Here is a 24,921-nt window from a genome sequence, read left to right on the forward strand (position 1 = left end):
ACAGAAGAATACTGTTATGGGCTGTAATGTGAGTACCTGATGTTTGACACCAGTTTTAGCTGTGTTTTCTGCGGTTTTACGTGCTGCAGTGTGTGTGTGAAAGTTTGGAAACTGTAATTTTTGACAAAAATGGTCATTATATCGATTTTTACTATAACAATCACAAACAAAGTCCAATGATCATCTTATCAGATAATAGCCAAGGGTGTAAGCAAACCACATGTCAAAGATCTAAGAGATATCTCAATAAATGTTTGAGCAGTGAACAGATTAGTGAACCTACCGAAGAAAGCGAAATTTGCCCTGGCGCACAGCAATACCAAAATGCTGTTATACTGTGGCAGTGAAGGGGTTAAGACACAAATGAGGAGGAGTCCAGTTCTCAGCACAATGAGGTCAAGGCCGTTGCTGCCTCTGACCTACTTAGTGTCACTATTGAACAGTGCCAAGGAGTATTTGGTATTCAATCTCTAACTTGAGCTTGCTGTTTGAAAAAAGTGAACTAACCGTATTTTGGGGGTTGTAAGACTAAGACACAGCATGTTTTCCATGACTTCTACCTCCGTAGCCAAAATACCCAAAAGAACCTTTTTGATGCAATGTCTTTTAGTTGATCTACTTGCCATTATTTCTCCCCCTTATTTCGGTTCTTTTGCAGTGTAATCAGATGGATTGAATCAGAAACCATCATCTTAAAAGCAACATGGTGAACATGCATGTGCAGTGTCAGTTCAGGTTTTAACTATTAAGGGAATCCATTTAGGAATCCACCTACCGAAAAACATATTAATAAATTGCAACAAAAATGTGTTTGCTGGAATGTTCTCAAGACAGTTATAGGTTTAATGCCCAGTCAAAATTGTAACTTTCCAGTTGTCTGAATAATCGAGTAATTTGCATATCAGTGTAAACAGTTCTCTTTATCAAGAACAGCCCATCGTGTGTAGCATCTCGTTAGAAAGATCTTGGCTCCCAGTAAGGTCATATATTGTACTACGTTGCAAGCCCCTGGAGCAATTTTTTGATTAGTGCTTTTGTGAACAAGAAACAATTAACAAGTGGCTCTATCCTATCTCCCCCCTTTCCCCGTCGCGATATAACCTTGAACGGTTGAAAACGACGTTAAACACCAAATAAAGAAAGAAAGAAAGAGCTGTGATGTGGTCTGGCGGCTTTAGTGTGTCTGTATGTTCAGGCCTTCCTTCGAGAAGCCATAACAGTTATTCTCAATCCCGTTTGAGTGGACTTCGCCTTCAAAGGTGATTTTGGTGTTTCGGCACTCGATTACTTTTGGCGTCGTCGACAGCGATGGGACTCGACATGAAATGTTCAGGCCACTGAATCATTTTCGTGCTGTTCCCATTCCACCTGGGAGGGACCTAAGCTTGGCGGGTCCATTGTTCGGAACTTTGGGGACAAAGTTCATTCAAAGGGGGTCGAGTATTTCAGGGAGACTACCGTCGCCCTTCACAGCAGACTCTGCAGAGTTGTTCGCCTTAGAAGTTGTGGGCTTTCCTTGCATGTACCCGTAAGTTGTCCTCACTGTAAAAGTGCAAAGGTCGAATCTATTTATCGAAAAATCCACTGTCATCTATCTCTATATATTTATATATATACATAGATATATACGGCTTCTGTGTCTGTGTGTGTGTGTATGTGTGGAGGCAACACCTGTGGATTGTAGAGTTCTGTTTGTGATGGGGTCTGGCGGCTTTTGTCTGTCTGTATGTTCTGGCATTTGAGAAGCCATAACAGATAATATAGGGCTTAGAAATAAGCTCTAAAAATTCTCAATCCCGTTTGAGAGGACTTCGCCTTCAAAGATGATTGTGGTGAACCGCCACGCTGTCTGTCTCTGTCTCGCGATTCACCCCGGCGAAGCCGGGTATTCCTCTAGTTTGGTATATACTGTCCGAGGGGATAGTGTAAAGCGACAGAATCGCAGACACATTTTTTTTCTTTTTCCTGCATGCGTGTATTCGTGTTTTTCGAGGCCTGTGACCTAAGGATCTTTATCGTCTGCATGCATGCAAATTGGGGTGTTGGGACACCCTGGAGAGTCTGCACATAGTTGACTTGGAAATAAATCCCGTGCCTAACGTGGGGGTTGAACCCCAATGTGATAGCAACAACTGGTATCAAAGCCAGTGGCGCTACCGATTGAGCTATCTCCCTGCCCGGCGTGTGTGTGTGCGTGCGTGTGTGTGTGTGTATGTGTGAGATTCCTAGAAAACTACTGCAGAGATGTTCATGAAACTGTCTTGTGATATATCTTGCAGGCATTTTTTAAAAAGTTTTTGGATAAAAATGTTAAATGACATTTATCTGTTCTTCACAAAAAGTTGAGGCAACACTGTGGCGACTGCAATTTTCTATCAAATTTATCAGATTTTTGTCAAACATTCTTTGACCCAGTCTGCCATGGGATATTGCATTTCTGCTTTGAATCTAAAAAAATTGTTAATTAAAATTCTTCCACAAATCAAAATTGCACACAAAAGTGGTTTTATTATACTCTTTTTTTTCATGAATACACAAATCTAAAAATGTGCTAAAAATTAATGAAAATCCCCTCAGAAGATTTTGGCTCTGCACCAGCCCAGGACTTTGTATTATAGTCTGTGTGAAAATAACCAGTGACTGAATGTTTTAATATCGCCTTGAGCGACTTATTTTATGTTGTTTAACTGATTTGATTGTTAGTACAGCAGTCCCTGCAATGTACGGCCCCCGGCGTGAGCAGACACCTGACATGTACGGACACATTTGCTCGGCACGGAGTGTTTTCCTTCTATATTTGCCCCCCCCTTAAACGGACACCTGCAAAACGTGGACGCGGACACTCATTTTCGGTCCCAACAGCAGGTCATACCTCCAATGTACGGACAGACCATCGTCAAATTTTCACCACAACAAAATCGATAATAGAGCAGTACAAAGATCACAGCCGCAATGGCGTGATGACAGTCACTGATAACTTGAGTGCACGTGTACCCATCAGGAGGGGGGGTAGTTTTGGTCAGGAGTGGAGTACATGCGAAGATGCCAAGATGAAACTGCACTGTGCTCTTTATTCTTGTCTGTTGGACGTAAACAACAGAAACCACAGTCGATGAATGTCCTGAGCGAAAGAGAGTGAAAAACCGGCCACAGTTCTCAGCATCGTGTGTCTGTGTGTAACCTCTTTCATTGACAAGATACTCTTGTTTCCCCTCAGCCTTGACCAGTGAGTCAGTTGCCTAATCTGTGAACCCTTCAGTTGTCTTGCTTTGTCAAAAGTTACGACACAGTCAACTGGTTTTGCTCTGAGTGAACAGTGCAGCTGGCCTCTCTGGCCACAGCCCAAAACAGTACATGGCTGGAGGGAGTGAGAGAGAGGGAAGGGGGGGGGTGGGGTGGAGGGGTAGCTGGCTAAACTCTGTGGGGTGTCCGGTGTCACTGCATGTCAGCTGGAAGAGCATTGGAGAGAAATAGAGAGGTGTACTCTTCCACACAATTTCCAAGCATCAGTTGTCACGGCTTGGGGTAGGCATTAGTGAGGGAGAGTGGGAGCTGTGTTATGTACAGTGTATTTCTGACTGAAGAGTGAAAAGTCACTGCCATGCCACATGATCGGCATGCAGTCAATAAAGCCAGACAAGAAGAAAATAAATTACATGATTATGACATGCAGCTCTATCTGCTGCTATTTATTCAAACTGGTTTTCAAGCTATATTCTTGCAAAGCATCTGCACACGCTCCTCTGTGCTGTGTTTGTGTGGCTGCTTTCGTATGTCAGTGCATGGTGAGTGTGTTCACTGCCTTGAGGATTTATTTTATCTCTTAATTCTTTTCAACACTTTTCATACAAATCATTTTTACAGAACGTTTAAAGAAGTATTAGGAGTTTAATGTTATTGTTTAGTAAGCCACAAGAAGTGATTAGCATAGACTCAATCCTGTTGTTTGTGTGTCTCTGCGTGAGTGTATGGGGGAGGGGGTGGTGTGGTCACCCCTCCCGTGACCGGACACCTGCAATGTACGGACAAGGGTGTCCGTTCATGAGAGGGACTGCTGTATGTGATTGGGGTTGCTGCAGTATATTATCAGGCATGAGCAAGTTCTTCATGTATGTAAATGTTGACTGAGACTGTGTACTAATTAAGCTGTTGTGTTGTTGCAGCACCACTGTGCTGTGTGCTTCTTTCCTTTGCTGTTTGTCTGCCTCTTTTTCTCTACACGAGTCTGCTTTAGTATTTATTGGCAAATGTGGGCTAGTTTGTGCAAGCACTGGCTTTCAGTCTGCAATGCTTGAAGTGAAAATTGAACCTTGCTGCAATGCTTCCTTTTCTTCTATTGTGCTTGTGATTTAGAAGCAAGACAGTGGGGACAAGCTCGTTTTCTCAGACAACAGGCATGTTTGTGGATATAATGTGCAGGTAGTTAACAGGCTGAATGGCGGGTTGACATTAAAATAACACTAAAGTTCTGTGTTCAGGACAGCGACTGGGACACGACCACCGAGGTGGCCACACCACGAAGCAACACTCAGCCCGCCGAACCCCCTGCACAAGCACAGGTAGCAGAAACTTGTACATGCAGCCTCCTCACTTTTATGACCATGCAATTGCCTTTTAGGCATGAATTCATACAAGTTGATGATTGAATAACAAACACTTTAAGGCTGGAGACTCTTACCCATGTGTACAGGAAGTAGAATTAAAGGTCATTCACTCAATTGACATGTCCTAAAGAATAAAAAATAGGCAGCATTGATAGAGAACTGATTGAAATCAGGTAATTTAACTCCTTTAATGCCCGGCAGCCCGAGAATTTCTCCGCCTTAAGTGTGCTTGCCAGTAAGCCGAGAAATTCTCGGGTTTGTGACGTACATACTCTTTAGTGTTCCTGAGGGGTTACTTCTTTGTCCATTCTCTTATGTTGAGAAGCAAAGTCGTATCTGGGAAGCCATTTGTGAATGAAGCATATAATCGAAAATTTTAAGAGTAAATTTTAATTTGATTAATATACTTACCCGACTCACCTCTAGCATTAACCTCTGGTTTAAGTGCCGAGACGCTGAACTACGCTTCACCCCTTAAGGGGAAGTAACCCTAAAAAAGAACAGCCTAGAACCCGTAACCAGGGTCACAGGTCAAGGCCATACCGTCACGTGACTGAGCACGCGAGACCGCCGCCGCTATATTGGAATACTTCACTCGAAACGAAGCGAAACATTCATTTTTAGGGTAAATTAGAGCGGGGTAGGCGGGAGGGTATTAACGAAAACCCGCCAAAAGTAGTAAAGAAAGACGTCCTAAAAAACGTCCAAAACACCCATGTGAGGCCGATCGAGATTTGCCTGGTCGCAGAACCGCCGAATAAAAGAGCCCAAGCTCAGGCCCCATGAGTTGTAGGCGAACTCAGAGGAAGGACAGAACACTCCCCCCCCCCATTTGACTGCCACACTCATAAGCTTGTTTAATGAGTGTGAAAGCCCATCTAACCAGTGCTTTTTTTGCAAAAATTTTATTCTATCCGTCCAAAACGAAAGAACCAAAGAACTGGTCTGGCACTCCAAAATGAGCCATGCAAGATGAGTATGATCAAAATACTCAATATCTTGCGTGAGACCCAAAAAGTGCGTAAATCACTGCCCCATCAAGGAGAAGTGAGCACCGACAAAAAAAAGAGTATACGAGCCTTCCTATAAAAGAAAGGCTTGCATGTCTCAAAACTCTATGTCTCTTAACAAAAGAACTCTAAAAGAAGAAGAAATCCCAAGCTGGGACTGATAAACAAAAGACAAAAGGCTTGAAGACAGGGCCCTTTTCACGCTGGGCGTAAAAAGAGAAATGTCTTGTCTAGTTCTGACGACGTTTCTCCAGACTAATGAAACATCGTCTTCCGTCAACAACAAAAGTTCGTGGAACATCCTATCATCCTCCTGAACTTTTTTTTTTTTTTTCTTTTCTTTTTTTTTTTTTTGGTTGCAACCACTCATAGATTGCTAATGATAGTATAAAAAAAACACCAGATAAGGTCAAATTAGATAAATAACCCTTTTACATAAAGTCTGTTGAGACCTGAGTGAAAAACCCTAAGATTCGTGAGTTACGTCTTCCAGAAACCGGAAAGAGCGCCAACCTCACTGACCTGTCTTGATCGTAGCTGACGAAAAGAGTGAACAATCTCTTGCAATCAGCAAGACCAGGAAGACAGTCCTAACTCAAAAGAGAGCTGTGAAAGTTCGGAAGACAACAAGACATGTCTTCCGATGCGAGCGAGTAAAACAAAACGAACCTGTGCGTCTCCCGCTTGAATAGAACAAAGAATTCCAAATGACCACAAGTGAAACACCCTCCGAGGAGTGAAGCACTAAAGGATTATGGCTTGAGTACACCACAGCCCATAGTCCCATGAGGTAGACGCTAATGTTCGTAATGAACCAGAGGCAAACACTTGTCCCTTGTTCAATGGAAAGATGCAAGACAAAAAACCATCTGGCCTACGAGACTCTTACAAAGAAGAGTCGAAAGAACGTCTTAAAACCGTAAACAAAGGAAATAATTTGTAGATCGGCGAGACTGCAACCTCTCATCAAAAAATGAACCGAGATTGCTCATCAACAAACCAATGCGGCTTAAGCAAAAGCGGCAAAAGTCTTAACTTAATTTTCACTAGCAAGTAGCTATGAAAATTAAATCGACAAGGAAGGAAGCAAGCGTCAAAGTGGGCGCTTGCTGTTGTGCCGAACATGGAACGATCAGTGCTGTCCACTCAAAACTGATTAGGACGAACCCTGTAGGCTACCGTTAAAACATAATGTCAAAGTATGTGAGACCTCGGGAAGGCGTGAAGCCCCTCAGGCCTAGGAGATAGACGTCAGCTCAAGAAAGACGTGACCGATCTCCTCCCGATAAACGAGTGATACCTAAGTACAAGATATCAAGCCCTCATTGGCGAGGGAAAAACCCTCAAGATAGAGCATAAGTTTCCCTGAAGTTCCTAAACTATAAGGGACAAACACCCTCCAAAGAACCAAGCTGTGAACCCAGCTTGATCCAAACGATTAGCCAAAAGTAGGCTACTACTGGTGCATGACCTGCTTTGAGTGTCTACCCAAGCAAGACCGAGTGTATGACGCAGTCCTGCTTCCTGCGTTAAGAGTCCAAGTCTAAGAAAGACAAGGACTCATAACCCTCATGGGTTGTGACAGAAAAAGCCAAAGAAAGACCATGGCTATGAACTGGACTGTCATTACCCGTCGAGTAAGTTAGACAAGAGTGCCAAAACCGGCAGTCCTGTTGCCCACAAACTGACTTTAAATCTTCTTGCCAAAACAGAAGAAGTTAAAAGAAAGTCCGAACGACCTCCTAAAGAGGCCAAAAAAGAGTGCACCCAAAGGCCGACAGCTGTCGTGAATGACCGTCTCTCTACTCAAATAAAGTCTGTCATCCACTTTCTACCTAAGCAGAATGCTGATCAGACTCGTAGTAATCCAAAAAAGTTTCGTGATAAAAAGAGGTCTGTGTGCTCAGCGAAACGGAAAACGATAACTCCAAGTGACCACAAGTTATCCTCTCCAGTCCATGCATGAGCAGATGGAGATAGTACGAGGAAGCCGCGATTCTGGTTGAACGTCAGCAACCGAACGTGCGGAAAACACAATGGCCGAAGCCTGGAGTGGCATGAACAAAATGGCTGAAAGCCGTAGCGCCCGTAGGTCAGTCTGCTTGTAGGCAAATGACTACGTAACAAAACCAAAAAACAGAAATCAAAGAACGACTGGTCGGCATACCGGAAACCAGGAAGCCAACCTGTCAAAAGATTCCAAAGACGAAATGTCTTCAAGAAAAAAACCTGGAATTAATTTTGCTGCCAAATCGAGAGTAACCCTGAGTTTGGCCGAAAAACCAGAACTAGTCTGTTCATCGATGAAAGACCAAAAGTCAGACGCGGGGACCGACGCAAGCCGCATCATAGATGCCATCACGTACAAAACCTTACCATCCGAGACAGCCGAAGCGGAACAGGAAGTAAGATACAAGGCATCACTGCCCCCAACGACCTAGAACCCCAAAGGGTTGACGTCGTAAGTTGCGGCAGGAAAGAACAAAGTGCTACGATTACCTGGAACGTCGGAAGACGAACCAGAAGTAGCCGAAAATCCCAGTGCAGAAGCACCCGCAACACCGTGGTGGTGCGAGCTGATGCTAATGCTTACGATCCTTCACTCACCGAAACAGCCGAAGCGAAATCGGAAGTGAGAGACCTCGTGTAAACACGGCGTGGGAGTAAAGGCGTGCCGCGACAGACATCTGTTCTGTGTTGACCTTAGCTAAGGTGACCAGCAGTGTCAAAACGTCTTTAACACTTGCGTCATTCCGGAACTCAAACGGATCCAGAGAAGACGTAATCGAACGAGAGAGTGTCCGAAGGAGTGTCTTAGAGAGAGAGGCAAGTTCAAGAGGGTACCTGCCTGTCTCTTCCAAACCAATAAGAGAACCTTCTGTGTAGACACAAGGTCTGTCTTGACGGTAACCGTCCTCCCTAAGAGTGGACAGCTCCGGCGTGACCGGAAGGGCTGCACTCGGTAGGGCAAAAGTGTCAATAAGGTTCTGAGGCCAACGGCTGAGTGAAAACCTGCGCGCAAGGGCAGATACACTAGCCTGTGGAAGCTGGACAGTGGCAAGCCAAGGCTTAGCAGCGACTGGAGCCTGACCATGAGCAGAGAGGAGAGGCACCGTGCCGACAGGCAGGGAGCTCGCCGTGCCTGGAACTCCTGCTAAACTTTTAGAGAGCTCATAAGCAACCAAAGGAGACTCAGAGAACTGAAAGCCTTCAGCTGCTGTTGGTGCTGGGCGGAAGTCACCCACCGCTGATGGTGGGGGTAAGACAAGTCCAGCCGATGAAACAACGCCGTCAGGAAAACATTTGTAAGCGACCTGTGCTGCAATAGCTAAGGTTGGCTTCAACTTTGACGGTAATTGGAACTCAACGTCATCATCATTGAATGAGAGAGGATCGTTGAGCTCCGACTCCACTTCCGTATGAGTCGAAAAGTCCTCGTGACTCGCCGAGTCTTGAACATGATCAACCGGAAGCGAGGCTGACTGCAAACCGGAAGTAGAACTTCGGTGCAGAGCCTGCATGGAGCCAACTTCCTGCCTAGGCGGAAGTGGTGACGCAAGTACACCAACGGGGGAAGTCATAGACAGCCCGTGTGCACCTTGGTCACCAGATCGATGTAACATCGATTGCATTCCCGCGTCAACACCCCATGAGCTCCGCTTCGTGTGAGTCGTATGCCCCAGGTATGTCGAACTTTCACTCCCTGACCTATGTCGAGGCGGGGGAGCTACTAGTTGCGGTCTATGCGGAACGCTTTCGCCAAAGAGCCTGGCTACCGGCGAACCCAACGTACCTGAGGAGAGCGACTTCTGTTAGAAGCTACAGAGTCCCGAGGGACCGTCTCTCCGTAGTTGGCGTGAGCCAGTTCTTCCGCTCGCCAGTCCGCTGACGTGACTGTGGCCGAAGGAGGAATCCGGATGCGGGAAAGTGATGAAACATCGCCAACACCCTTAGGCAGCGAACGCAACTCATCGCGCGTAGCTTGTAGGTCAGCGGCAAGCTGCTGCTGCTGAGAAAACATGGTACTCATTTGCGAGGAGAAAGAAGAGAAAAGGGAAGAAAAATCTTGCTTAACGCTCTTCTTCGGCTTGGCTGAATGAGCCTTACTCTTGCTTTAAGCTTCTTTTAGAACGGGCATGGTAGGGCTTGATGGGTCGGAAATATTAACCAAGAACGAAGTCTGAGACAACGGGTCTACAACAGTAACCGTTGTCGCTTTAGGTTTATCCTTTTCTGACCGCTAGCAGGGGAAGAATCAGCAACTAACGTCGAGTATTAGGCTTTTTCTTCTCTTTGTCCGCCATGTTGGAACAACTCACTGAGAGTAGAACAACAACAACAAAGCTGACGGACACAAGGCAAAAAATTCAAGTAAAACAAACAAAGAACGATCTCACCAATACAGCCGTAGAAGCAGAGACCGTGAAGAATGAACCGGGGTGAAGATAACTGCCAACCAGGCAGCAGGCTGTAAATTAAGCCAAATGCGTAGCTCGAGAGAACAACGTCTTAGCGGCGGCGGTCTCGCGTGCTCAGTCACGTGACGGTATGGCCTTGACCTGTGACCCTGGTTACGGGTTCTAGGCTGTTCTTTTTTAGGGTTACTTCCCCTTAAGGGGTGAAGCGTAGTTCAGCGTCTCGGCACTTAAACCAGAGGTTAATGCTAGATGTGAGTCGGGATAAGATATGTAATTTAATAGCACAGAATGACCAGCCGTCATCGGAGCATATGACAGTGACAGTGACTATGCACCTGAACCCAAAAGACATTCTAGTTCAAGTGATAATGACGGATAAGACATGCAAAGGGTAGGAGAAGGGGGAGAGGAGTAAGTAGGGGGAGGGGACTACTCACTGTGTTACCCGGCTGAGGGGGTGTCTGGCACAGGGCATTCTTGCAGAGCTACATCCACTTCTTTTATTATTCTACCACACCCAGCTAGTTTTCTGGCAGTTGACTCAAAGTAAACCCTTTTCAGGGATTGGCTTGGGTTTTGTCCACTAGAGGTCCATTGACTGACTCTGCCATGAATCAATCAGTCATTTTGCAAACCAATCGGTCAAGAAAAACAATTTCCCTCCGCCTCAGGACTGCCACAATTTCGCATTATGGCAGTGAGGAGAAACTTCTGAGTTGTTTACAATGTACAAATGAGAGGAAAATTCAATTCAATTCTTCATTTTCTTGTTTATTTTCCAATGGTCTTACATGAAGAGGAATAAAAGGTCTGAGGACACAGTAACAAACAGAAAAAATATCAAAACAACTTCGACAGAATAACAATTTTTTTTAATCAACTCCACCATATTAAGTAAGACAGAGGGAAAAAAAGAACAAGACAGCAGTTGCTTGAGAAAAATCGTACTAAGAAAACAAACTAAATGTCCCCCATCCAATGATGTTGGTTGCATTGTTTTTCTTTTTCAGTAACCCCTCCTCCCCCCACCACCACCACCACTACCACAACTGTTCACATCGGTTGTCTGCAATCTGAGAAATGTGGCTTCAAAGTTTGGATCAAACTTATTGCCCAAATAGAAGATTCTTCTTTTTTTTCCTTTTTTTCTGTGAAATTTCATTTAATTTGGTTAATGCAAACCTGCACAAAAAGCGATCGAAAAAGCACCGTCGATCGGATCGAATTTGCACCAATGTGAGCCAAGGCTAAAGCGTCGACCAAGTCGGGAGATACACACGCTGAGGCTGGGATGAAGAAGCGACTATCGGGCCCGAGTTGCAATCGCCTGCGGCTGGTGTGGGTACAGCCGATTCCCCAAACATTGTCATCTGTCCGGGCAACAACTTTTGTTTCTGTTTCGGCACTGGAAGTGGACGGCGAGACATTTTGTTTTCTTTGTCAGCGGAAATTGCGCGCTTAGCCGAGGTACACGTAGGATCGGCAAGCAAAACAAAGTAGCCGATCCCAGTTTTTAAAATACTCCAACTTTCGTCTGCTCGCTAAGTCTTGCGGTGCTCCCAGTCTTGCTGCAAGTCCTTTCACGCTCATAGTCTTGCTGCAAGTCCTTTCGATCACGATTTTCGCCAAAACAAGACTGACTGACTCTGCTGCATGTCTATCAGTCAATTGACGGATTGAGACCCATGTGTGTCGGTCTTTTCCGAATTTAAGATGGCAAAAGACAGATGACCGACGACCAAGCCAATCCCTGCCTTTTCCTGTATCAGCACAAAGTTTACCCATTCATTTTCCCAAATAATTTTTGTGCTTGAGTTGTAAAAACTTAAGAGCAATTCCGTGACTGAGCCTTTTACACATTTTACATTTTTTAAAATTTAAATTTATTTTACAAACATTTTCTTTATGTGGAGTAATGAGCAGTAAAAAATGAGGTTTTTGCGTTAATTTTGAGGGGTACCATTACAAAAAGTGCTGTATTTCAGCAATGACTGAATGGATTGATTTGAAACTTTCAGGTTCTCATGTCTACATATATATGAGACGTATCCTGGGTAAAGTTATGGATCTTTACAAGTTTTTATTTAGATGTTGTGCAATCTTCCAGAAAGTGTTTTTAAACCCGTCACAGGATTGCGAATTTACACTCCAAAAATTCATGATTTTGCATGCATACAGACAAATGATTGTTACAAATACTGCCAACGTTTCATGCCAACGTTTCATTCGAGTATGACCACTGGCGAACATCTGCTAGCCATGTACACACGAGGAAAAATGGAAGGTTCAGGCTGTTTTCTATTGACAGCGGTTATTGCTCAGTGCCTCTCAAAACTTGCTGCGGTCCCGGATGACTGGACATTGCTGTAGCACTGCAATCATCCAAAGAGATTTGATCGTGTTTACAGGGGTGACGTCCCCATTCATCCCCTCCTAACTCGCCCCTTCCTAACTCGCCCCCTCCCATCTCGCCCCCAATTATCTTGGATTTTGCCAGAGAGGCTCGAAAAATTCCGTCACTGTTTTTCACACACACACACACGCACATAATGCAAGACGCATGTACACATACAGTTTTTGTATATTGCGAACTTATAACTTTTTGTTGGTCAAGTTGTCACACACACATAACCATCTTGTAGTTGCTTAAAAGGTTAGACAGGTGACGTTAATTAAAAATGCGAATGTCCATTTTTCAGTTCTGTGGCAGGTGACGGTATATTGCATTTGCCACGTACACACATATACACAGACATCATCACTGTGTAGTTGCTTAAAAGGTATTAAAAATGTGAATGTCCAAAACACACACACACACACACACACACACACACACACACACACACACACACACACCTCTGCTTAAAAGTCACTGTTGATATCAGATATATACACAGAGATATGATCACAGTGATTAGAGCTTCACAGATATGCCACACGCATATCAGGTAAACTAAGGTAAACCTCAGGTAAACTTGTCTGTTTTACGTCACTTGTTGTGCATGAGAAACGTCAAAAGTCAACTTCATCGCATGGAATACACGGGGGCGAGTTGGCACTGTTTGCGGGGACAAATTAAAAGCAAGTAGACCATCAAGTCGGCTACTACAAGGGGGGGGGGGGGGGTGGGGGGAGGGGGGGTAAGATAGGAGGGGGCGAATCGGTACCTCGCCTTTACAGGACTAGCAAATTGTAAGCTAGTGATTGCAATGTACTTAAATGAAACTTTGGCAGTATTTGTAACAATCATTTGTCTGTATGCATGCAAAGTCGTGAATTTTTTGGATGTAAGCCTTCAAACCTATGACAAGTTGTAAAACGTCTTACGGAAGATTGCATATCAATTCTCCACAAATATCTGTAACGATGCAAAATGTTACTGGACATGAGATCCTGAAAGTTTCGAATCAATCCATTCAGTTATTTCTGAGATACAGCGCTTTTTATCATGGTACCCCTCAAAATTGATGCAAAAACCTCTTGTTTTCTACTGGAAATGTTTTTAGAAACAAGTGTAGCTAAAAGTGAACTGATTTCTGTTTCAGACAGCTGTATCCAAGACGAAACCATTAGAGGAGTCAGATGAAAGTGAGGCAGTGGAGGCACTAGTGGCCCCTCAGCACGGCAGTCATGTTATCACTCTCACCTCCACCCCCACCCCCACAATCACTGTAAACAACCAGCAGGTGCAGAGTGCTGTGATGCCCCAGGAGCCGCCCGTAGCAGAACACTCACACGGGCAAGGGCAACCCCAGGGAGAAGTAGAAAAAGAAGACGATGAGGAGTCTGCCTGGGATTCAGATGTAAGTCACTGCTTAGGGGAGGGACTACTTTGCCCTTAAACTTCATCCTTGCCAATCTCCAGGACTTTTCTTATGGATTTTTTTTATCATATTGAAAGAGTGGCAGATTGTTTAGTCTTTTAATAAGTGACGTCACTGCTGTAGGGATAATTGTTGAATATACTCATTGGTTCAAACAGGTAGCAAGCTCTGTCTATTGCTGAGAATTGTGCAGAGTGAAGTCCATGGTGCATGACCATACTAGCTCAGGTCAAGAGAGAACATATTGAATTTGCTTTGATTGTACCTTACATGTGCGAGCTCTTTGTAGTCTTTTAAATCTTATCGTCTTTTAGCCCGAAAATGTTGTAAATGGACAAAGCCAATTGCTGTCTTTGTGCTCCATCTTACAGAGTTTGCATGATTTTTTGATTTGAGAAGAAATGGCTACATCTGTTGTCAAACTGGCCAAGGTCTCAGCACCTCACTCGGGTTAGGGTTAGTAAGTTAGTATAAGTATGTACTTTAGGTGCAGTCTTTTTTTGTGGTTCTCAACAGTGTTTAGAACAGTTTTCTTGACATGGGGAAGGAGAAGAAAAGGATCTTCTTCTTCTTCTTCTTCTGCGTTCGTGGGCTGAAACTCCCACGTACACTACGTGTTTTTTTGCACGAGTGGAATTTTACGTGTATGACCGTTTTTACCCCGCCATTTAGGCAGCCATACGCCGCTTTCGGGGAAAGCATGCTGGGTATTTTCGTGTTTCTATAACCCACCAAACTCTGACATGGATTACAGGATCTTTTTCGTGCGCACTTGGTCTTGTGTTTGCGTGTACACACGGGGGTGTTCGGACACCGATGAGAGTCTGCATACAAAGTTGACTCTGAGAAATAAATCTCTCGCCGAACGTGGGGACGAACTCACGCTGACAGCGGCCAACTGGATACAAATCCAGTGCGCTACCGACTGAGCTATATCCCCGCCCCAGAAAAGGATCTGTTTCCCTGCATTGATGCTTTGTGGCATGTATTCGCAGGGAGACGACGTGTTGCCGTCCTGTGCAAGCCCGGCAGTGCCAGGGGACTCAGTTGCTCAGCCACAGGCAGGAGGAGGCAGCGAGAAGAAGAGCAGTCAGCACGCCGCTTCTGACACTGATGATGAAATGGACAACACTGAGACTGTCAGTGAATGGGAGCTGGAGAGAAAACTTGTCAAGGTCAGAGCAGAGATGGATGGACACCTGCATGCACGCACCATGAATATTTTTTAAGCTAGAGCTTTGAAAATATACACAGTTTTAGAGTTTAATGATCCCAGAATCAAGTCTGGTCGATCCTCATCAAATATAGAGGTCATTGTGGGGTCAAGTTCGGGTTAAAAAAAGGGAAAATTGACATTTTATTGAACATTTTTTTCGCTAGAACTTTGAAGCATCAAACACTTCCAGGCTTTGTTGACCTCCAGACATGACACAAGCTTGGTTAACCTAAATCAAGTTTTGAAGTCACAGTAGGATGAAGTCTAGGTCGAAAAATGAAAAATGATCATTTTCTTGAATGGTTTAGAAGCTTTATCTGTGAAAATTCACACACTTTTAGGGTTTGATGACCTCAAGACATAATCAAAGTCTGGTTGATCCTGTTCAAATGGTTTGTTTGTTTTTTAACGTTTATGGAGCTTGAGTGGCCTGGTAATTTCTGATTCATATTATGTATGACAAAGGTGAGTCACATGAGTATTTGCTCTCCCTGTTTATTTTTATGCTAGATGAAAGAACATTAACAGCATCACACCCAACTGTTTATACCTTCAGCATTTAAAATTACTGTTTTGATGACATGAAAGAATGGTTGTTTTAAGGACCAAACCCAACACCTGCAGAAGGAAAAGCAATGGGCAGAACAGGAGGAGAGGATAGTGGAAGAAGAAAAGAGACGGCAAGAAGAGGAGCATGAAGAGCAGGCTAAGAAAAATGAGGAAGAGAAGAAAGCACAAAGGTTAGAGGAAGAGAGGGCAGCACAGGAAACTGAGAGGGCAGAGGCAGAGCGTCATCAGCAGTGGGAGCGGGAGGAAGCAGCTCGTCAGGAGCAAATCTTAGCAGAGGCCAAAGAGGCTCTAAAGGTAAGATATGCAGAGAAACCCAGGCATAATTGTCACTGTAAACCCAGGCATAATTGTCACTGTAAACCCAGGCATAGACACTTGTCACTTAAACCCAGGCATAATTGTCACTGTAAACCCTGGCATAGACACTTGTCACTGTAAACCCAGGCATAGACACTTGTCACTGTAAACCCTGGCAAAGACACTTGTCACTGTAAACCCTGGCATAGACACTTGTCACTGTAAACCCTGGCATAGACACTTATTGTCACTGTAAACCCTGGCATAGACATTTGTCACTGGAAACCCTGGCATGGACACTTGTCACTGGAAACCCTGGCATAGACAAGTGTCACTGTAAACCCAGGCATAGACACTTGTCACTGTAAACCGACCCGAATTTCCCAGCGATAAGACATTTATTATAAAGGAATGAAAATGAAAAATGAAAAATACAAACCTGTAAACCCTGGCATAGGCACTAATTGTCACTGTAAACCCTGGCATAGACATTTGTCACTGGAAACCCTGGCATGGACATTTGTCACTGGAAACCCTGGCATGGACACTTGACATTTTAAACCCTGGAATGGGGGCCCGGCAGCTCAGTTGGTGGAGCACTGGACTTGTGATCCTAATGTCACAGGTTCGAAAGGGCCGGGATGTGCAGACTTAGAGACGGTATCCATGTTCCACCCCTATGTCACCACTGTGGCACTTCATTCTGCCATAAGTGCAGGTGGCTGATTACACCTAAACACGCATACACCTGGGTAGCGTGACTCTGTTACTGCTAGCTTTCCACTGGGAGGAAGCGACCCGAATTTCCCAGCGATAAGACATTTATTATAAAGGAATGAAAATGAAAAATGAAAAATACAAACTTGTCCCTGTAAACCCTGGCATAGACACTTGTCACTGTAAATATCTCCGTACTTGCTGTGCTGCCATCAAGCCATGTCTGTTCTATACTTGGACTTGGAGGACAGTGCCTGGTATATGTAATAGTGTTACACACTCTCACGAAAACAAGTGAAAAATCATTTGCAACAACATGCCGTGGCATGATGCATCCTTTTTGCTAAATTCTGTACATTGCATTTTTTCATCTGTAAGATCAGGTGCAAAATGCTCGGTTTCTTGAACACTTGTTCAGAAAGAATGACAAGTGTGTGTGTGTGTGTGTGTGTGTGTGTGTTATAGCTGGAGCATGAGATGGTGGAACAGCAGTCAGGAAGCAGTGGAGATGAGTTTGTCACAAGTGGAGCTGCTGGCAAGGTATGCACTTGTCATTGTCTTTACCTGCTCATTTTTTTACACCAAAATGGTATTAGTTATCGTTAGATGTAGCTGTGATATCCATATGTATCTATATATATATACGACTTGTGTCTGTGTGTGTGTGTGTGTGTGTGTGTGTGTGTGTGTGTTCGCGATGCACGGCCAAAGTTCTCGATGGATCTGCTTCAAATTTGGTGGGCATATTCAGGTAGACCCCGGACACAACCTGGTCGATGAGAATTTTCAACACGTGCTCTCAGCGCACAGCGCTGAACCGATTTTGGTTTTTCTGTTCATCTTCCCAGATCCATTCCCAGTAACTCTTCCTTATCTTCTCCAGTGTTTTGCGTTTATCTCCCTTCCTTCGTGTGGCGTCAATCCATATTCCCGTTACTATTTTTAGAAGGTCACTGTCCGCAACGCTTTCGTCCCGGCAAAGCCGGATATTCCCGTTACTATTTTTAGAAGGTCACTGTCCACAACGCTTTCATCCCGGCGAAGCCGGGTATTCCTCTACTTCTTCCCGGCGAAGCCGGGTATTCGGCTCTACTTCTTCCCGGCAAAGCCGGGTATCCCGGCGAAGCCGGTACCCGGCAAAGCGGGTAATCATCTAGTCCTATATACGTTAGTGAGACCACTCATGAGATAACAATATCGTTCAAACCACACGTGTGTATATCATGTAAATGAGGTCATGTCAAACTAGTTTGGCAGGGACCTGCTTTTGCGACTGCTTATGATGCCAGAGTCACCGAGACAAACGTCATTATGAAAACTGGGTAACGCACTTGCGCTCGGAAGCGAGAGGTTGCGAGTTCGACCCTGGGTCAGGGCGTTAGCAATTTTCTCCCCCCTTTCCTAACCTAGGTGGTGGGTTCAAGTGCTAGTCTTTCGGATGAGACGATAAACCGAGGTCCCTTCGTGTACACTACATTGGGGTATGCACGTTAAAGATCCCACGATTGACAAAGGGGTCTTTCCTGGCAAAATTGTATAGGCGTAGATAAAAATGTCCACCAAAATACCCGTGTGACCTGGAATAATAGGCCGTGAAAGGTGGATGCAGCGCCTATAGGCTGTTACATCTACTGGCCGATGTGAATGCGTGATATATTGTGTAAAAAATTCCATCTCACACGGCATTAATAGGTAACATGTGCCTTGAGTCGCCTTGTGTTGTGAGATACGTGCGCGATATAAATCCTCGTAAATAAAATAAATAAACACTATGCTGTTTCACCTGGTAGAAGTTTTAGAACTTTCACGTCATGCTACACTTTCTACACTAACCGTCATAAAACAAGTAGGCCGATGCATTTGAGAGCAGATCTTTCTGATGAGGCTGTTGATTGTAAAATCAATTATATGACTGAAAAGGCCATTCATTTCTCTACCTTATTCAGAAAACAGATTGAGTTTTCATTACGTAGTGTCTATACAGTGCAACCTACAACACAGACACCCCAAAAAAATTCGCAAAATCAAGGTTCCCGCGTTAGAATTGACAAAAAATCAAAACTGCTAAAACAAAACATGTTCTGCATGTCAGTAGAAAGAACAAAACATCCAAAACAATCCGTTTTGTTCATATATCTTGTCTAACAATGACATTATGGCATGATGAATGGTGTAGGTGTCATTTCTCGGAGAAGCCGTAAAAGGCGGTTTTTGTGGCCGTTTTAGTGGGCAATGAGACAAAAAACTGTACATTTCAGTAACTCTTCAACGCATTGGCTTCAACCTTTCGGTGATTTGTGGTAACACATGTCGTAAATTACATACACAATTTTCTATCATTTTAGACATTAGTTCTGCTGTTATTTGACATGCCAGAAAGAGTTCTTAAATTGATGTTAGGGTCTTTGCTGATTCATTGTAACAAAATAATTTGTTGTCATCTTCAAGACAAATAACAGATGCGCCACATACTCAAATTTCATGTACATATTTTATCAGACATGGGCGGTGTGAGGATTTCAACGTGAAAGTAATCTTTAAGAAGTTGACTAATTCAGAGTGCTGAGCAAAAATGTCAGCCTGCGCCTAGCAAAGCTCACTGCTGACACTGTACTTAACTGATCATTGGGTCTTGAAAGAGCATTTTCCAAGAATTTGTCACTGTATTCCATTACAGGTACTGACTCAGCTCCAGGCTGGCTCCAGTTAAAAATAACTGGCAAGAACCACTCCCCTCCCGCCTATTTACCCTTTCCTCCCCCATTTCCCTCCTACCCCTCCCATCCACAGTGGCGCCTGAAATACGGCCAGACCACTCTTTCTTTGTCTATAGCAGTTAGCCTGGCCCGCTCTGGCTGTGTTGATAAGGCCGGATGTATGCCGCGAGCAGCGCTCTTGAGAGATAGCGAAGAGGGTAAAAACTGAGAAAGTTTTCTGCACAGTTCAGAGTGCGTGATAAGTGGCCATTCCTGCCTTTCGGAACTGGTGTTGTCAGTGTGTTTTGCCGGGCATCTCTCAATAGTTATATATATATTGCAATGCATGCCACAATTTACAAGACAGAAGAAAGGATAAATGAGAGAATTTGAAAAAGTGTGTGCTCTCCCCCAAGTATATAATTATGCTACTCTTTGCACTCTGAAAAACATGTGCATGCTGCATTTAAAGAAACACCCTGAAAAACATGTGCATGCTGCATTTAAAGAAACAGGAAACCCAACATCTCAAAGCACGGCACAATATATAAGACGGCAGAAGACAACACAGTAAACAAAACATCCTAAATGTGCCACAATAAAAGAACACAAAATAATGAAAGATAAAGACCAAGGTAATCCCCAAGTACATAATATATATATATATATATACAACGCTTTACGAAATATATACAAAAACAGTAGAGTATATACAGTCGTATTTACATACATATTATGCCAAGGACTACTAGTAGAAGTCATTGATGGTGCGCTTGTAAAATTTGTTTTGCGTTTATATAATTATATAATTCAAAATAGTGTAGATAATGTCAGTAACATATAAGAAAGAAAAAAGATCTTACGGCAATACATGTTCATGAAAATTGTTAGCTGCATGTGAATAAAACAAAAAAGCTTACCTCACGGCCCTATACAAGTCTCACAAACTTGCATATATATATGATATACCACAGGGAAAAAAAACTTAGCTCGCGCGCGCTCACCCAAATCCGCGTGAAGTGCCACATGATATTAGCCCCAGACAACACATAGGCAGATAATACATGTATGTCAATAGTATGAAACAAAAAACTATTCAATCACATATTCTTACCTCAACTCACATAAATGGCATTAACTTCAGTTCATTGCTAAGATATTGAAGTAGTACTCGACCCTGGTAAGGGGGGAAGTAACTCCCTAAGAAAAACAATCCGTAGTCAAGGACGGGAGTCACCTCCCCTACCGGTAACCCGCACATGCGCGGTACTGCTACCGGCCGTCATTCCACCCACTTCAACACTCCTGCACAGACGTGTTGTGGTACTCCGGCATATTTTTTGCCTTGGCCTTCGTGGAAGGCCATTTGACCCTGGTCTTTGCGTTGCTATCTTTAGGTAAGATCGTTTCACTATCTCTTCGCTGCGTTCGTTCGAGTATTTTCGTTCGTTTGAGTATTTTCGCTGTTGTAATTCATCTCCACGTGCGCGTGTTCGATATTGCAAATGGCGGACAAAAACTCAAAAAGCAAGGGCAAACTTGTTTCCCTACTCTCTTCACCGGGAAAAGAGAAGGATAAAGACAAGTCTAAGTCTAAATCAAAGACGCGTGCCTCTGTGGCTTCTTCACAGCCTACTTCTTTAATTCTGGTTACGGACCCGGTGACTAAGAAGACAGAACGGGTTTCGCTCGACTCTACGTCACCGTCACCGGTTTTCCCTACGCGGGAACGTTCTTCTTCTCCTCTCTCGCGCTCGCAGACGCCACGGTCTAGCGAGTCCGTGTCGCGGGAAGAAATTCTGGCTATGTTCGCAACTCTGAAACATGACCTAGTTGCCTTACATTCGGCGGAAAAGCCTGTCGCTCCCCTCCCGCCTGGCGTGGGGGGGGTGGCTTCTCTTTCTAGGCTGCGGCCGTCCGCGACGATCACGTCGGCCGATCTCGGGCCGGATTTTTCTGGTTCGGTTGCGGATTCCCCTGCCTTGTCAGGGGGGTTCGCGGCCTTAGCGCCGCCCGGTTCCAGCGCTTCGGCGTTGGGCGGCGTTTGTGGGAGTCCCCATCTTTTTGGGGGCTCACACTTGCCTGCGGGCCCGGGTTACGCTCTTGCGTTGCCGGGTTCGCAGACGGCTCCTCCCCGGCAGTACACCGTCCATCACGTGGCGGGTGCGCTAGGGAGCGGCGTAGCGCGCCAGCCTGCCCCCCTGGGATCAGTTTCGGCTGTCCCGGCCTCTGGGGGGCAGGCAGCAGCGTCTTGTTTGCCCAGCTCTGGCCTACAAGATTCTGTCGGCGGTCATCGACCTTTAGCTCTTGGTTCGGCTGCCGCCGTTCCTGGTTGGAGTTCGCAGGGGGTAGGCTCCTCTGGTTGCCCCTCGGGGCTTCCGGTCGGGCCTGCCCGCGGATTGTCGTCCTCGACTTCCGGTTGTGCTGTGGCAGGCACTTCCGGTGGAGGACAGCGGGCTAGTGGTTCCGGTGGCAGTGTCCCTGCTATCCCGTCCCTGGTTACGCATCGACTTCCGGCCCCGACTTCCGGTTCCGCCGCGGCGGTTCCGGTTGTCGGCGGTGCTGTTGGTGGACAGTTTGCGGCGCTTCCGTCTATTGTTCAACCGACTCTAGCCACTTCCGCTTCCGTGGACGGGTGGGTTTCCGGTTTACCGGACCCTCCTTCTGATGGAGATCAGGAAGGTTTTGGAGAGGAACAGGAAGGGGATGAGGATCGTTCCGAATCCGTTACCCCCTTACGGATTCCCAATAAGCTGGGCCCTACTCTGGAGTTGGCTGCGGAGATAACCTCACGGTACTTCCCTGAGGGTGTCTCCGCCGACTCTACTGTTGTCGCACCCCCTCCTTCTGCTTTGGCAGACTTTGCGGGCGCGGGGGACACGAGGGCGAAGTTCCGTTTCATGGAATCTCCTTCCGTCCCGTTTGTGATGGCTCAGGTGTTGGCGGACGCTAACACACCCTACCCTCTTTTGGCTGCTCATGGGGAAGCCCCCCCTTCTGCCCAGCCTTGGTTAACCTCGGCTCAGGCAGGCGGCGGCCTCCCAGCCAACTCAAGAAGATCGCGGCTGCCTAGCAGGCCACATTCTCTTCTCTCCTCTTTTTCGCTGCCCACAGCTCCACTTCCGGTGACTCCGGAACTGGCTCGCTTGCGGCAGGATGGTTATAGCCGAGATAGGACTTCCGTTTGTACGGAACAGAGTCTACTCGGGCTGGAGGAAAGCGGGCGTTCTTCCCTTGAACTGACCTCTTTAGCGGAAACGCTCATCCGGTCTCTCACGAGAGCCATCGCTTCGTCCATCGAGCCTTTTAGGTTTCGTGACGATGCTATTGAGGCTGATGCTGCCATGCTCCTGGCGGCGCTTGCGAAGGTCACTGACAGTCAGATGACGCTTGCTGCTCGGCTCTACTCTCAGGTGGTGTTCTGGAGGCGCGAGGCTTTTCTTAACGGCTCTCGCCTGACGGATAAGGCCACCATAGACTCTTTGAGAGTCTCTCCCTTTTCAGAGGGTGCGTTGCTGGGGTCTCGCTCTTTGGATGCCCTTCGGCAGCAAACTGAGGAAACTCGTGACCAACATGTGGTGCAACTGACGGAACTCGCTCTTAAGCAGCACAGCAACAAACCACGGAGTTCTACGTCAGCGCCAGACAGCTCTTCTGGGCAGCAGTCGTCTCGCGCAGGTAGGGGTGGGTCACGGTCCCGTCCTTACCAGCGTAAACCTTCCTTCGGGAAGCGGGGGTCTGGGCGCAAGCCCAACCCCCAATGAGCCACCCCCGATCCAGTCACCCCCCCCAGCCTCTACCCTTTTGGTAGCAGGCGGCCTCTTCCGGGTCCTGACAGCTTGGCTGTCTCGGACAAGCAGCCTATGGAGCATGGGGGTGATTCGATCGGGGTTCCGCCTTCCTTGGCAGGAAGGCAAAGCCCCTTCGTCCAGGGCGCCGGCCAACTTCCGGTTTCCGGTCAGCCCAGACGCTCAGGAGACTTTACAGGCGGAAATCCTTCTCTTTCTGCGGAAGCAGGCTATAGAGGAGTTTCTCGGCCACCCCTTCTTGGGACTTTACGGCACAATTTTGGTTGTCCCCGGGGTGTTGCACCAAGGCATGGTGTTCGATTCACGGGAGTGGGCAGTCCGTCCAACTCAACGTCGTTTATACAAACTGCAGGCGCGCCCTTTTCAGGCGGCGCTCAGTCCAGTCTGGAATCCGACGTCACACGGCTGGGACGTCTCAGTTCCGTTTCGGGGTCTGGTCGCAGCAGACCACGCCTCAGTGGATGAACACTCCTTGGCTTCTGTTTCATCACTTTCTCTCCGCTTTCCAGTGCACCCGTTTGTTGTTTCTTTACGACAACACGGCGGTCTCTGCTTATTCCAACAAACAGGGCGGGTCCCGATCTCGGCTGTGGTCCAGCCGAGCATGCGAGACTCTCTCTTAGATCCTGATCTCGGCTCGCTATCTGCCCGGCTGCCTGAACGTCCTTGCCGACGTCATCAGCCGTTCCTTCCAGATCCTCCACACGGAGTGGACCATCACCCATCAGGCGCTCCTCCTTCTTTGGGCGCAGGTAGAGCGTCCGATGGTCGTCCTTTTTGCCACGAGATTTTCACGTCGCCTCCCGATCGTTGTGTCTGTTTCCGGGCCCGGAAGCTTGACAAATCGACACGATGACGATCAGCTGGGCAGGGCTAGAGGCTTACGCCTTCCCTCCCACTCCACTCATCGGAAGGGTTCAGCCTAAAGCCGACTTGGAGCGGCTTCATCTCCTTCTCGTGGCACCGCGCTGGCCCAGTCAGCATTAGTTCCCGGACCCCATGCGGCTCACCAGCGGCCCGCCAATCCCGCTCGGCCGCCGGCGAGGGGAGCTTTTCCAGCCCAGAACGGGGACTCTGCACATCGCCCCGAGGGCCTGGATCCTCACGCCTGGAGAGGGTTCGGAGATCACTGGGGTGCTCAGGCGCCTCCGTTTTCGCTTTTGGACTTAGGCCAGAAAGGCTCACAGGCCACCTCCTCTGTCTACTAGTCACACTGGCTGGCTCGGACTCGATGGTTTGCGGCTAATATTGTTGTCCCGGTCGCCCTGCGATCAATGCAGGTCGCAAACCATCTGGCATGGCTCTCCGCTCGGGGACGCGCCGCGTCCGCTTTGCGCGCTCGCCGCTCAGCCATCTCTGTTACTTTTAAGCAACTTGGACGCTCCATCTCCCTCGGGGGAGTTATCGCGAGTGTGCTAAAGGGCGCGGCCCTCAGTTCTGCAACGGAGAGAACTTCTGTCCCGGCTTGGGACGTTCTTCTAGTACTCGAATTTCTCCGTTCTAGTGCTTTTGAACCTTTACAAGACGCTAGTCTCTCTGACCTTACGCGCAAAACTCCCATGCTCATACTGCTCGCTTCCGCGCGGAGGGGCAGTGAGATCCACGGCCTCTCAGGCCTAGACCGGGATATCACTTTCGGAAGAGACGGCTCGGTTTCACTGCGTGTCCGTCCCGATTTTCTCGCCAAGAATCAAAAACCTGGTCCACTTTCACCGATCATTTCCATTCGGCCTCTCCGGGACATTTTTAGCCCCCGGCGA

The 24,921-nt window shown here is 46.5% G+C and overlaps 1 protein-coding gene across 3 annotated transcripts in view; it reads left to right on the forward strand.

Annotated features, from left to right (window-relative positions):
* LOC138964089 (ankyrin repeat domain-containing protein 26-like) overlaps positions 1-24,921 on the forward strand; it is a 609,546-nt gene that overhangs the window by 132,593 nt on the left and 452,032 nt on the right. For all 3 annotated transcript variants that reach the window (XM_070335976.1, XM_070335974.1, XM_070335975.1), the window contains exons 16-20: positions 4,479-4,559; positions 13,578-13,835; positions 14,852-15,031; positions 15,676-15,936; positions 17,122-17,195. In XM_070335976.1, the coding sequence (XP_070192077.1) occupies positions 4,479-4,559; positions 13,578-13,835; positions 14,852-15,031; positions 15,676-15,936; positions 17,122-17,195 (854 nt within the window). The remainder of the gene's footprint in view (positions 1-4,478; positions 4,560-13,577; positions 13,836-14,851; positions 15,032-15,675; positions 15,937-17,121; positions 17,196-24,921) is intronic.

Source organism: Littorina saxatilis, linkage group LG4, assembly GCF_037325665.1.
Source record: "Littorina saxatilis isolate snail1 linkage group LG4, US_GU_Lsax_2.0, whole genome shotgun sequence".
In the NCBI taxonomy this organism is placed as follows: domain Eukaryota; kingdom Metazoa; phylum Mollusca; class Gastropoda; order Littorinimorpha; family Littorinidae; genus Littorina; species Littorina saxatilis.